Source organism: Talpa occidentalis, unplaced genomic scaffold (assembly GCF_014898055.3).
Source record: "Talpa occidentalis isolate TD23 unplaced genomic scaffold, MPIMG_talOcc4v2.1 talOcc4.7, whole genome shotgun sequence".
Classification (NCBI taxonomy): Eukaryota; Metazoa; Chordata; class Mammalia; order Eulipotyphla; family Talpidae; genus Talpa; species Talpa occidentalis.
In genome coordinates, this window is record NW_023605083.1 from 82,138,802 (window position 1) to 82,153,485 (window position 14,684).

At 37.9% G+C, this 14,684-nt stretch overlaps 1 protein-coding gene across 1 annotated transcript; it reads left to right on the plus strand.

Moving 5' to 3' along the window:
• The first annotated feature begins 509 nt into the window (after nucleotides 1-509).
• On the plus strand, nucleotides 510-14,462 carry WSB1 (WD repeat and SOCS box containing 1). Its single transcript, XM_037492704.2, has 9 exons — nucleotides 510-852; nucleotides 4,755-4,923; nucleotides 5,449-5,717; nucleotides 7,227-7,358; nucleotides 8,884-8,984; nucleotides 11,217-11,389; nucleotides 11,890-12,003; nucleotides 12,973-13,080; nucleotides 13,340-14,462. The coding sequence occupies exons 1-9, from the start codon at nucleotides 813-815 to the stop codon at nucleotides 13,497-13,499; spliced, it is 1,266 nt and encodes a 421-aa protein (XP_037348601.1). The 5' UTR covers nucleotides 510-812; the 3' UTR covers nucleotides 13,500-14,462.
• The last annotated feature ends 222 nt before the right edge of the window (nucleotides 14,463-14,684 follow it).

The following is a 14,684-nucleotide window of genomic DNA, read 5'->3' on the forward strand; positions in this document are numbered from 1 at the left end:
CAATCGTGGCCAGACAAGCGGTGCATTGCGATGTTCATGCTCACTCTACTTTTTTCATCAGTGCACCCTCCAGTTACCTACCCAGCACAAGGGCAGCCACATGGAGTTAAAATCTGCAATGTCTTTTTTGTTCTTTTCGGTTCAACCCATTTAAATTCCAAGCAATCGTTAAGCTTTGGGGTAATGTGTATTATACAATTCTCTGTTTGCCTTTTCAAAGGCACTTCAGTTTATAAATAGCATGCCAGGGCCCCCGACCGAGTTAAACGCACAGCCAGGGAGTTCCCAGTGGGCGTTCAGGCCTGGGCAGGGCTGGGCTGCAGCTCCTGTTCCGCCTTCGCGCTCTCACCGCCCCCTGGCGCCCCCCTCCCCCCCATCAGTCAGCAGACAACGCCCGCGCGCACCCGGCGGGCGGGCCCGGAGCCTGGCCGAGCCCGTCACGTCTCGAGCGTCGGGAGGCGGGGCCTCGGCCCAAGCGTCACGAGGCCCCGCCCCCACCGCCCTGATATCAACGGCGCCGCCCGCCATTTTGTCTCTAGTGTCTGGTTTGCAGTCGGCAGCGTTGAGGGCAGAGTCCCGCTCCGTCGGCGCGAGGCAGGGGACCAGGTCTATTGTTTGTGTGTGACTCCGTAGTTTGGTCCGAGGCCTTCGGAGCTTTCCCGGGGCCCTCGGCAGAAGCCGCAGCGACCGCCCCTCCCCTCGTCCCCGGGACCGGGAGGGACCCAGCCCGCGTCACGCCCCTCGGCGCTCGCCGATCCTTCTCTGTCGTTGAGTCCGCATCGTGTCCCCCGGAATCAGACGGTGCCCCATAGATGGCCAGCTTTCCCCCGAGGGTCAACGAGAAAGAGATCGGTGAGGAATGGGACGGTGGGCGGGGGGGGTTGGGGCGCTCGCGGGGGGCGAGGAGAGGCAGGGACGCCCCGGTGACGACTCGGGGCGACTCCTCGCTGAGGGGCGCGGGGGGTGGGCCCAGCCCTTGGGCCCCGCGGAAGGAAGCGGCCCCGCGGGTGGGCGTCCCCGACGGGGAGCGGGACCCGCGCCGAGGCCGGCAGCGCCCACCGCGCGGGGCTTAGGGCCAGGGGGACCTGGGCGCCGCGTGGCGAGGGCCCTGGGGAGTAGCGGGGGGCTGATCTCTACCCGTCCGGACCCTAGTTTTGTCGCAGGACGTCGAGGCGGGGCTGTGGTGGTGGCTTCTCTTGGGGCGTCGAGTGGGCGGCGGACTCTTTAAGTCTCCGTGACTCGTAAGTCAGGTTTACCATTGGGCAACTGAACCCCTGTATGAGGAGCTGAGTGACAGCGGTCCTCGTGTATATCAACGATTTTTTTTTTGAAGAAATGGGACCGAAGTGGTGCCTTCTTTTTCTCATGGAGAGGAAGCGCGGTTCAAGGGAGGAGACTCAGAATTATCTTTCATATACATAGGCGCAGGGAGGAGCAGTGTAACTGGGTGGAGTGACAGAAGAAAAGCTACTTGTACAGGAGGGCGAGTCCTGGAAAGGCTCTCTAAAGCCTGGTGGAGTGACTAGCTCTGCCACGCAGAAGAGGGGGGTAGTAGCCACATGTTAAGATCGTGCGTTGCGGGACCTATTCATTCAGGGGTTCCGTTGAAAGCACATTTATTTAAATCCGGTCTTAAGATAAAATAACGAATGACTGGAGGGGAGGGAGTTGGATGCTGCGCATTAATCATGTTTAGTGAACATTGTACTGAACTTTATATAGTTTTTATTTAAACATGTGTTTGAATTAACTTACTGTGTTAATTCAGAACTGGAGCTGACCAGTGAGCCTTTTTGTTTCCCTGGTCTTCGGGTAAATGCTGCATGCCTTTGCTAAATGTATGGACGAGGTATTTCTAAAGAAAGGGAGAAAGAAACTGAAGAAGCCAAAAAACCCGCTAAGCTGTATGTGGGTGATTTTTTTTTTTTTTTTTTAATCTTGGAGATAGCTGTTCTAGGATTTTGGACTCTTAGGGTAATAATGAATGATTGGTTAGGAGGGGACTTTAATCCTAGTTCGCATCATTTTTAAACCTACCAAGAACACACATTTCATATGCAATTTTAACCACTTTAAGTACATTTAGAAGTCCACATACAAGTCAGAAGTTCTTCATCTCAATCTGAGTGATCTGATTTTCATTTTTCTCTTTTAATTAACTTTAATGAACCATTTTGAAAACTTTACAGACCTCTCTTCTAAGGGATGAGTAGGTATCTTATTTCATAAGTAGAATCATCCACTAAGTAGCCTTTTCATTTCAATTAAAAATTTTTTTTAATTAGGTTTCAGTGTTATGTCTTGGTGTATAGCATAACATCTCTAGTGCCAGATAAATTGAAAGACCCTAGCCTTTTCTTAAGTTTTGTGTCTTTTTTTTAACCCAGGGTTTTTTGTTGTTGTTTCTTTAAGTATCATTTGGTTACAAAGTTACACACTAATTTCCTAGTGTAGCTTTGTATATATCAAGAGTTACTTTCCCCTTTTCTTGGGTATTAACTCCAGCTGTTTGGTTTTCTCTAGTGCCTACTGAAGAGAGGCAAGATTTTATGAATGATTAGAGAAGTCTTTCTGAGTGGGAGTTACAACCTTGAGCTACAGTTCTCTTTCGCAAGGCACGACCACAGATCTTCCCTTTCTGGTTATGAAATTGCTGGGAGGAGTGTGAAGAAGGAACTAGATTTGGTTTGCTTGGTTCAGTAGTGACTCAGATGATGTTTCTACTATACAGATAATGTAGTGTGGTATCTTATAGTGTGATTCCTCTGTCAGGCAGCCTTTCTTTATACAAGGTCACTAAATTATAATCTCTCACGATACTAACATTAAACTGCTGCAGGTAATGTAATAAAAGTTTAACTTAAAACAGTTTTTTTCTAAGCACTTCATTAGAAATCCAGTGTTTACATTTGGGTGCCCCTTTTATGAGGACCATTGCTGGCTAACTGGAGTTTATCTAGAAAAGTATGAAGGTAAAGATGGGGACTGTACTTCAAACCATGTAATCTAAGGAATGATTAAGAAGGGTATAAAGAGTTTAACCTGTATTAGCTATTGATGGAGCACACACTGAAACTGGAAATGTCACTAAATGAGTACATTTTGAGGGTTTGTATGTGTTTAACTGCTCTAGCAGTAGAAGTATAAATAGCTCTTATTTGAACTTCAGAACACAGGATATATTTAAGTTCAGTTTTTAGAATGTATAAGCCATGCGATATAAAAATACACTGTAGAATCGACAAGGCAATCCAACAACATAATATAAAACAGGAAACTAAAGTGACAACTTGTAACCAAAAAAGTGAGAATAGCAGAATTTGAAATAAAGAGCAATCCAAGACAATGCTGATGATAAAAAAGATCCTTGCTCAAAATGGAGGTGATTTTACCTGAGTTTGTATGCACGTGTCCAAAGGAACTTGTTGATCATGCTTCTTGTTAAATATGGAAGAAGAGTTTTTTTGTGCACTCTTAGTATGATTAAATTAAAATGATTAAAGAAGTATTTGGCCAAATTTAAGATGTATGAAATTGTCCATATTTGTCCTTAAAAATAAAAGAAATTGGGCCTCCCTGGTGGCACCTGGGTTCAAGACAGCACTATCAAGCTGTCGCCAGCCACTGCAGCATGAGTTTGATCCCCGGCCAGGGAGCTACCCCACATGGCACAGGAGACCTCCCCTCTCCACGCTGCTCCCCACTCTGTCTCTGGTGAATCCTCTTACTGCCCCCCCCACCTCTGGCCTACACCCCAGTTCTTGTATGCATAAATAAATCTTTGGGGGGAAAAACAAATTATTTCAGTTTTTGGGATCAGTGTGGCTCATGAGAACACTGCTTGAGTCAGTATTTGAGAGTCATTAATGTGATGTATTTTAAAGCACTGAACAGGAGATTGGACTAAATAACTTTTAAGTTCCTTATAGTTCTGAGTGATTTGTGATTTTTGTGGCCTGGGCCTAAAAAAAATAAGGATATTCATATTTGATTGTGCCATTTTATAGTGCTTTCCTTTGCCTTATGATACACTATTGTGTATCACTTATGATACACTATTGCATTTCTTTATTAAGGTAATGTTGGCTTATAATTCTATATGATTTAGAGGTACAGGTTCACACTTCTTCAGATTTATGTTACCATGCCACACCCACCACCAAACAACCCCTACTCCTTCACCATAGTCCTTTGTGTGCCCCCTTCTCCCTTTGCATCCTTCTCCTCCATCCCTGCCCCCAGTAGCCTCAATTGTATTTTATAGAGGTTTATGTTTTTTCAGTCGAATAAATTTGACACATTAATGATTTTTGAAAGCTACAAAACTTAATTTATATGATACTCTTTTGCAAAGTAACTTGAGTATCCTGCATTCTAAATGATAGTGATTTGATGAAAAGTATAAGGCAATACAAAAGGCAGGACTTTCATTAATTGTGAGCCCTGATTGATCATTGCATTATTGTTAATTGATCAGGTTTGTTTGTTTTTTTTTTTTTTTTTTTGACTTTCTTTAAAAATACTTGCATTGGGAAATTTTAGGAAAATTACATTACCAAAACTTGAAGATAAATATGAAGGGATCTTTACACCTTATATTTCTCCTCAAAGGGTAGAAAGCAGAACTCACTATACCTTTTTTGCATAGGAAAAAACCCGGAAAACTCAATGGAGTTGAATGAGTTCCAAAGTAATATGGGGGCAGTCTCAAATCCATTGTTGGTTATAATATATGTTTTTTTTCTTCCTTTTAGTGAGATCACGCACTATAGGTGAACTTTTAGCTCCAGCAGCTCCTTTTGACAAGAAATGTGGCCGTGAAAATTGGACTGTTGCCTTTGCTCCAGATGGTTCATACTTTGCTTGGTCACAAGGACATCGAACAGTAAAACTTGTTCCGTGGTCCCAGTGCCTTAAGAACTTGTAAGAATTTGTTTTAAATGTATTTTGTATCTGTTTGTGGAGTATACTATTTTCTGTGGAGTAATAAAAACATTTAGTACTTAATTTTTCCTTTATATACAGTTATAAATGCATTTTATTCGTACAGTGAATATATGGAGATATAGACATTTGTTGGAAAGTTTATGGGATTGTCTAGCCTTATACAACACAGAAGACTTTCTCAGATATTTTTGTGTCTTAAGTTTTTCTCTGTATTCAAGGGTAGGTTAATTATACCTTGGTTAGTAAATTATAGAAACAGATTTTAAATTACTTTATTGTTGAACTTTTTCCCAGCCACTGAGAATTCCTTCTCATCTGAAATTATTTAGGCATGTTCTCCTATACTGATAGCAACTTTTCCCTTTCCCATCTATAGGGTTCTATTTTATTCAGTATCACCATAATAATATTGAAGGTATTTTAACAAACATTTATTATTATTTAGTATGGGGTTTAAAATAAATAAAAACTGTATTTTAATCTGACCTTTTTTCTCCCCAGTCTCTTGCATGGCACCAAGAATATCACCAATTCAAGCAGTTTGAGGTTGTCAAGACAAAATAGTGATGGTGGTCAGAAAAATAAGCCTCGTGAACATATCATAGACTGTGGAGATATAGTTTGGAGTCTTGCTTTTGGATCTTCAGTTCCAGAAAAACAGAGTCGTTGTGTAAATATAGAATGGCATCGATTCAGATTTGGACAAGATCAGCTGCTCCTTGCCACAGGGTTAAACAATGGGCGTATCAAAATATGGGATGTATATACAGGTACAGAGTCATTGTTGTAAAAGCAAAACATTATTTTTTGATGAGTGCATTACTTGTAGGCATTAGAATTTATTTGAGGATTTTAACTTACTGAAAGGCAAGAATTGGCGCTATGAATGTATCTTTACAGTTCACCTGGGCAGCAGTTTGTGTTGGTTTTAATTGAGGAAAATAGAGTTCTACTTGATAGATCACTAGTTTTGATCACTCTCCAGAGAACATTACAGCAAAAAGGGCATGTCTAAGAAGTGTAATTATTTTTAAAGAACATTAAAATTATACATTAGAATGCTGCAAGACATGGAGGGGATGTGGGGTGGGGAGGGATTAGGATCAAAATGAGGGGGTGCCTCCCCCGGTGGCACAGGCAGTTGAGCGATGCACTGTGAAGCTGTCCGCAGCTCTGCAGTGCTGGTTCGATCCTGGCCCCTGGCTAGGGTCCCAAATGGCACGGCAGACCTCTCCTGTTGCACCTGCTGCTCCCCTCAGCAGTGTATTTTGTCAGTCTGCCTGTTCTCTTCCCCACTCTGTCTCTGGTGAATCCTCTCACCCTCCCGTGAATCTGGCCTGTTCCCCAGATCTTGCATAAATAAATGAATAAATGAATAAATTTTTTTGGGGGGGAATTGTATGGGGAATATAACCAAGATGAAAATGCATACATTGTGCAAAAATGAAAAATGATGTAAAAAATACATAAAAGAGATAGAGGGGATAAGAAGTCTGCAAAATTGGATTCTTGAAAAAAAAATTTGTTAAGCACATAGATTTTTATAGAAAACAAAACTTTTTTTTTAAAGATTTATTATGCATACAAGAACTGGGTTACAGGCCAGAGGTGCAGGGGGTGATAGGATTGACCAGAGACAGAATGGGGAACAGAACAGGCAGAATGACTGAAATATACTGCTGAGGGCAGCAGCAGGCGAGTCAGGTCTGCTGCGCCATGTGAGTAGCTCCCTGGCTGGAGATCGCTTCATAGGTTGCCTCTTAACCCCTTGTGCCACCAGGGAGGCCCAGAAAACAAAACTCTTAAAATATTTGAATAAAGCACATTTTTTCACTGAGATTGTTTGAAATTTCATATTGTTATGGAATAATGTATATGTTTGGGGGATGCTGACAGTTCATTAGTAATCAATTCAAGGCCAAGAGGAAAAAAGGGAAAAGTTTGGTTTTATATTTCAAAATCATACTATCCAAACTTTAAAAAATAACAACAGTGTAGGGGTTTTTCTTGATATAATAGTAATGATCCAGAAGTTTATTTTTCAGGACCCTTTGATTTTCCTAATCAATTTAGGCTTTGCTACCCTGGAAAGATTTTGAACAATGTAGATAGTCTTTAAAGGTGATAATAAAAGCCCTAATAATAAATAAAGTGATTTTACACTTGGTAAACTAAGGAGGTATGCAACTATTCCTGCTATTTTTTTTAATGGTGAATTTAAAAATTTTTAAATTGTTAAAAATCACCATTGTTGTTTATTGCCCTTCCATTGCTTTTAGGAAAACTCCTCCTTAACCTGGTAGATCATACTGAAGTGGTCAGAGATTTAACTTTTGCTCCAGATGGGAGCTTGATCCTAGTGTCTGCTTCAAGAGACAAAACTCTGAGAGTGTGGGACCTGAAAGATGATGGTAGGTCTTTTATCAACTGAAAAATCTTATCACTAAGAGGAATTGGGGTGTCATTTGGGGCATTTGACTTTAAAAGTGGCATGTGGTCAAAGTTATCTTTTCTCTGCTTTATCCTCTGGTTCATTTCCTGTGTAGATCAAACAAAACCATAGATACGACCCAGAATAGTAGCCAATAGTTATTCTAAGTAAACAATTGGATATTATTCAGAAAGCAATCATACGGATCTATATTAACTCACTGAGGACAAAACCAGCTTTAGGAATTTATATGAACTGGCTTATGTTTATTCCCTTTTTCTTAGGGAAGACTGTTAGCTTCATCTGCTCAGTGAAAATTCAGGTTTTCAATATAGCAAGATTTCAGTATTTAATATAGCAGGATTTAGATTAAAACACTATTCATGTGCAAGAATTTATAACATGTAAATGTTAAGCATAAATTATAAATTGGAGCGCTTGAGTAAGAAATTCATAAAACATGAAAGATTTGCCCTCCAAATATAATATACTTAGCTTTTTCTGAAAACGTAATTGTGATGTTTACATTTTTGGAGAGATTTACCTTGTTTTTAGAGAACCGAAGATAAGCATCTCTTTCCCCTTTGTAGTCTCTAATAAAGAAGTGCCGTCTTAAGTAAAAGCTTATATTTAAATAATATCTGCTGGTGCTCAAGCTGAAATTTGACAGGCTTGTTGGGGATAATATAGTTTAAATTTAATATAGTTGGAAAAATCTTTCAAATTTGGAGACTTGTTTCAGCTGATGGGTAGTAACCATTGCCTGAAAAAATAATACATAATTATTACTGAACTGTGAAGGTGTCTTCCTCTGCATTTTATCAGTTCTTGGATTACTCAGTTGTTAAGTGAATGGATTCAACTTCTAACTAAAAGTTTGATAATTAAATTTTTCTTCTGTGTATCAGGTGGTGCTTGCTTATCTCAACATATGTTCAATTGTGTGCATGTTTTAAGAATGTAGACTTAGTAAAATGTAGGTTCCAGAAGAGTAGGGACTTTATTTTATTTACAGCTATATCTGAGTGCCGGGCATCTGGTAGGCATTCAGTAATGACTTTAAAACTAAAACCTGTGTGCTTTGAATATAAAACATAGGGATTTTGCAGTATTATATGTGGTATCAAAAAGGGAGAAGAATGAGAAGTTATTTTGAAGATGTTCATCCAATTTCAACCTTGCTGTGTTCCATTTCCTTCATTTCTAGAATAAGGGGTTTACTGAAAGAATTCTGTCTTCTACAGATGAAAGGTCTACAGACTCTTTCTTAAAGGGCCAGTTGGTAAATATTTCAGTCTTGTGGACCATGCCAGCTCTTCAAAGTTACTCAGCTCTGCCATTATAGCTCAGCATCAGCATACAGGCATGATTATATTGCAGTAAAACTGTACTTAACAATAATTGGCTGAAACTCTGTGTGGAAGTTTGTGATTCTGTGACTCTGCCATTTTGAAATGCTATTAATTTGGATTCTAGGATTAACATAAGTATTTCTTTTTGTTCAGGAAACATGATGAAAGTATTGAGGGGCCATCAGAACTGGGTGTACAGCTGTGCATTCTCTCCTGACTCGTCTATGCTGTGTTCAGTGGGAGCCAGTAAAGCAGTATGTGTCAAAGTTCTTGTACATTCCTTGTGAAGTGGATTATAATAATGTGTGTGTAATCATTTTAAATCTAAGTAACCTATTAAGTCTGTGCTCGGTGTCATGAACATCTTAAATGTTTTATTTCATGATGGGGAGAATGCATGAGGGAAATTAAATATAGCTATTGATTGTGAAGTGAGAGATTGGATTGTTTTTAGTTAGTGATAATATAAATAAGGGGTATGTCATATATTTGCTCTAAGATCTAGAAAAGTTTATATGCTATAGAAGAGATTTAGTCCAATGTTAAGACATTCCCTTGCTAATTATTTTCTTCTCTGTTGTTCTATTTTTTTTTTGTCCAGTTTGCTGTTTTAAAGTTTTCAGTCCCAGCTGGTCCTGGACATTTAACTGAAAAAAAGTAACTTAAAAGTCTAATTAGAATTAAAAATAGCACTCATGTATTTCCTAGAGTGAATTATAGGTGAAATTTAATGTGGTCTGTCTTTCATAGTGTGCTTGCAGACAGATTAAGTATAAATGACTCTTAAGAGGGTTACAGTTACTGATGAACTCTTAGTTATCTACCAGCTCTGAGTTAGCATGGTTAAAGAGATCTTACTAGTTGCAGGTAGATAGGAAAACTGTTGAATTCCAAGTACATGTGTTGATCACACTTTGAATTGTAGGGGGTGGGTGGCTGGTTAAAATGTATTTTACTTAGCTAAGGAGTAATGTTAATGATAGTTGCAAATGTTTCTAGTTTAGGAAAAAAATACTCAGTTTAGTTCTTTAAAAATCATAAGAAGAACAAAGCTAGATGTTGACATTGCTATTTTAGGCTGTGTGTTTTCCATATGCTTCTTGCTTTCCCTGTCACAGGTGGTGGCAGCAATATTGGTGTGATTGAGGTTATGCTGGCACCACTCGCACACAGGCGCACAATGGTGTTAGCTGGGCAGAAAGAGTGGCATCTCTGGCTACCGGGCTGGGGGCGACCTTTACCATAGGATGAAGTAACCTTGCATTCGGCTGCAAGGTGTACTGTACGTACACAGGTGCTGGTCGATGTCCACTTTCTGCTTTTCTTTCTTTCTTTTTTTCTTTTTTAAAATGATTTCCCCCACAGTGAAACCCACTGACTCCTCCAAGTAAATTGACTTTCCAGTCTGATGAAATTGGGAGTCTTAACATGTGAAACCAATTTATTGCAATGTAATTGGCTTTCAGATGGTTTCTCTGTGCTGTTTTTTGGAATTCATTGAGATTCTAGAGATAACTTAAGTCTTTGATCCAATTTAAAATTTGTGTTATTTTTCTTTGGATAATACATTGTATCTGTGCAGAAAAAGTAGCAAAAATGATTGCTTTACTCCTCGTGGAGAGATTATTTTACTAGGATTGTTATAAACCTCCAAACTTAATATAACATTTAATTTAATATAACAGGTTATATAATAAACAATAGAATCCTGTTTAGAGCTATTCTGCACAGTCTATTAATCTTTAGAATCTAAACTATATGTAAACTTATCCTTAAGTAATTTAAATGCTTTGTATTTAAAATGAGTAATGTGGTCAGTTTGGGAAAAATAAGATTGGCAAATCTTGATTCACAGAAATGTTGTTAATTGTATTATTTTCGTAAATTGCATTTTCGTTTTGTAATGTGGTTTAACATCCTTATTGTTTGCCAAAGAAATTTCATTTGGCTGTGAAAATTCTCTTTGCTTGCAGTATCTGTTTCTCTTCCTAGGCTCACGTTGGTGACCCAAGCCTATTGTAAACAAGTGATTATCTCAAAGGGAGATGCCAATGGAGTAACAATTTGTTAACCTTACGTTTTCTGTTTGTATATTTTTAAAAAAAACTTGGTAGTTTCTGGAAAAAAAAAAAAAGAAGGGGGTTTGTAGTACTTAACCCTATTTATTTCTGTATATTTTAGTTAATTAGTTTTTGGAATAAATGGATTTCAGTATAACTTTGTGGTTAAATTGCATTGCCTTTTTATGTTTAGGCTTATTTTTTAAATTAACATTTAACAGAAACATTTGAAATAGAATTTGCATGTCTACTTTAATTAACTTTTAAAGACTGATTTTAATCTGTGACACTGAGCATATTCTCCTTTTAATTATTCATAATTTAAATTTAATATAATTTAATTAAATTTAGCTGTTTTAGTTAAGATGTGCCATTTTGTCCTCTGTGTGTCTGAATGAAACTATAACATTTGCCTTTTTATTGCAGGTTTTCCTTTGGAATATGGATAAGTACACCATGATACGGAAACTTGAAGGACATCACCATGATGTTGTAGCTTGTGACTTTTCTCCTGATGGAGCATTACTGGCTACTGCATCTTATGATACTCGAGTATATGTCTGGGATCCACATACTGGAGACATTCTGATAGAATTTGGGTGAGTGTAGCATGAATTAGTTTAGTCTGTAGTTTGTCTTTGGCTGTCAATATAGCTTTTAAGAAATTACATGAATGATTAGAATCACTAACACCTGAAACCAAAAATTATAATTCTATGATCTTTAAAACTTTGATGTTTATGCCCATAAATACTACAAACCTTTAGACATAAATTCTAAAAATGAATTTGACTCTCAGTACAGCTCTTGTTATTTTAGTACATGGCTCAGAAGTGGTAATTATGTATAGCTTCATGTTGAGGGGAAAATGTGAAAACCAAAGTTGAACTTAATGTTTTAAACCAGATTGTAAAAAAACATTGGTAATTCTTTTAAGGTTCTTTTCATTTAATTTGGATATACCAGTTCTACTTAGTTTTCTCAGTTGTGTTCATTAAGACCTCTTTTAATGTTATTTAAAGACTGGATGTACTTTGTACATGAGTTGTTTTGTTTCTTGAAGTGACTCTCATATCCGCTGAAATGTACTTGACCGTAGGCACCTGTTTCCCCCACCTACTCCAATATTTGCTGGAGGAGCAAATGACCGATGGGTACGATCTGTATCTTTTAGTCATGATGGCCTACACATTGCAAGCCTTGCTGATGATAAGTAAGTGTATGAATTACAGCTTGACCTACTTATTGTCTTTTCATCCTTTCACTTAATGAAACCATTCTTGAGGCTTTTTTTTCAACCTTCCAACAGTTTGGGTTTTAATGTCTCTTTCTTGAGACAAGACCATGGGAGATGTTGGTATATCTAAATATTGGCCTGAGCATTACCCATGAAAACAAAAGATAATGCATGCCCTTTCTCATTATTCCTTGTTTGTTTACTAGTCTGGGCAAACTGGGTGGATTTTTCATGAACATTTAGCCCAGTTCATGGGTTTTTTTTCTCAGTAATATCTTATAAAGGTTGACGCAGAAAGACATTTTCAAAGCCAGATGATTAAAAACAAATTAATTGAAACTACAAGATGAAATGTCATGTGGGTAAGATTGTGTTTTTTATTAACAAGAAGCAGAAACTGGTTGTAGTCATTCCATTTTCTCATGCTTTTATCATACCATATGCATGGGTATTACGTTAAGCAATTTGGTCACATCAATCAGAAAGCAACTTATCTTTTTCCAGAATGTCAGCAATCATACACAGAGTTCTATTTTATTTGCCAGCAGTCTTTGTTTTCCTGGTTGCTCAAATAAATTCTGAATGGCTGTTACCTACTTTCTTCCTACACACATTCTGTTTATAAAGGCTTTACAAATGTCTTAGAAAGAGAGTAAAAAGAGACCATATTGTTGGTTGTGTTTTAAGCATAAGAAAGGAAGGAGAGAATGTCCAATGGTGAGCATTATAGATCTGAACACTGGGAAGGGAAGGCAGCACTGTGTGATAGTCTCTAAGTATAGGGGGATACAAATTACCAATTGATGTAGATCCTAAAGTATTTAATAAAGCAACACTTTTGCGTTGGGGGTGTGGGTGGGTGTGGGTGTGTGTGTGTCTGAATTTTAAAAGTTGCTTATACCTTAATTGTCCTATTAGATACTCACTGGATGATTTGTTTTCCAGAATGGTGAGGTTCTGGAGAATTGATGAGGATTATCCAGTACAAGTTGCACCTTTGAGCAATGGTCTTTGTTGTGCCTTTTCTACTGATGGCAGTGTTTTAGCTGCTGGGTAAGTAGAATTTTCTCTTTTGAGAGGCAGTTTGAGGTGGCTTTTAGTCAAAGTAGCCAGTATTTTATTGGCAGTAAATCCTCTATTACCTTGTCATAGAGTAGGGTTTTGGTTAATTATGCTTTAATGTGCAGTTGGTTACAAATAATATATCGCTGTGGGTGATAGTTTTAATTTATAGGATGCTGAAATACATGTACTTGGGTGACTCAGCTTGTGATTTTTGTGTTGGTTTTTTTTTTTTGTCGTTGTTGTTTAGGACACATGATGGAAGTGTGTATTTTTGGGCTACTCCAAGGCAGGTCCCTAGTCTTCAACATTTGTGTCGTATGTCAATCCGGAGAGTCATGCCCACCCAAGAAGTCCAGGAGCTGCCAATTCCTTCCAAAGTTTTGGAGTTTCTCTCGTATCGTATTTAGAGGCCTCTGCCTCGCCTGTATTAGGACTGACAGCACACTTCACACAAACCTCAAGCTTTACTGACTTCAACTGTCTTTTTCAAGGTTTAGATTTATTTAATTTCATATGTTCTTGTACTGCATTTTGATCAGTTGAACTTCTAAAATATTATTTATAGACTGTAGGAGAAATATTTCTGCACATATCAAGTGTAAATTTTTTCCTAAGATCTAACTGTGAAAACATATACATACATGTATATTTTAGATATAAGCTGCTATGTGTTGAATGGACCGTTTTGCCTTTCATTTTTTTAGTTCTGACATGTATATATATTGCTTCAGTAGAGCCACAAGTATGTATCTTTGCTGTAAAGTGAAAGGAATTTCTTTTATTCTTGGACACTGAGCTAGATGGTAAATATCTTAAAAAGCTGAATTGCCTCAAAAAAATGTGTATGGGGTTGGGGGTGGGTGCCAGACAACTGACCTGCAAATCAGATACAGTTTTTATATAGGGAAAGGATTTTGTTTTCCTTAGGAATGGCCTCTAAGCTTGTAGAGTTTTATTTTAAAATCAGCCAGGCTGTAACTAGAAAAAAAAAAGATATCTTTCCTCCTGAATATTGCTATGGACCTTAATTTTGGAACATTTAACTACTTTAACCTTTGTGGTATAAAGTATTATAAATCTTAGTTTGGAAAATCCATCTACTGTATCATTGCTAAATATTTTGTTTGTACTAAGGGACAAATATTTTTTAAGACTTTTTTGTTTTGCTTTTTTTACATGTATCCTATGTTTCTGCAGGAGATAGATAATATTGGTGACTTGACAAAGAGAAGCAATACGGTATAACTGCTTTTGCTTTCTGTTGTTTATCTTACCTGCAGATATTAATGATGTATATATTATATAAAATGCTTCATTATATATTTTTGTTGAATTTTTTAATTAAAGACTTGTTAAAAGAATCACTATTTGACTGTTTCTTAAATGTGCTGGAAGACTTAATGTTTTATGTCTGTCTTCATTGTGAGGTTGATGGAGCATCACAAACAAAGTAAGCAAGAAGGGTAATAAAAAAATAGCACAAGTATAAGACACTACTCTAGACTTAATGCACGCAACAACTTTTTTGCATGGGTTTGTACTGGGAAAACTTGCTGTAATGTTTACTTTGAAAGCATAGAAAAACTAGAACA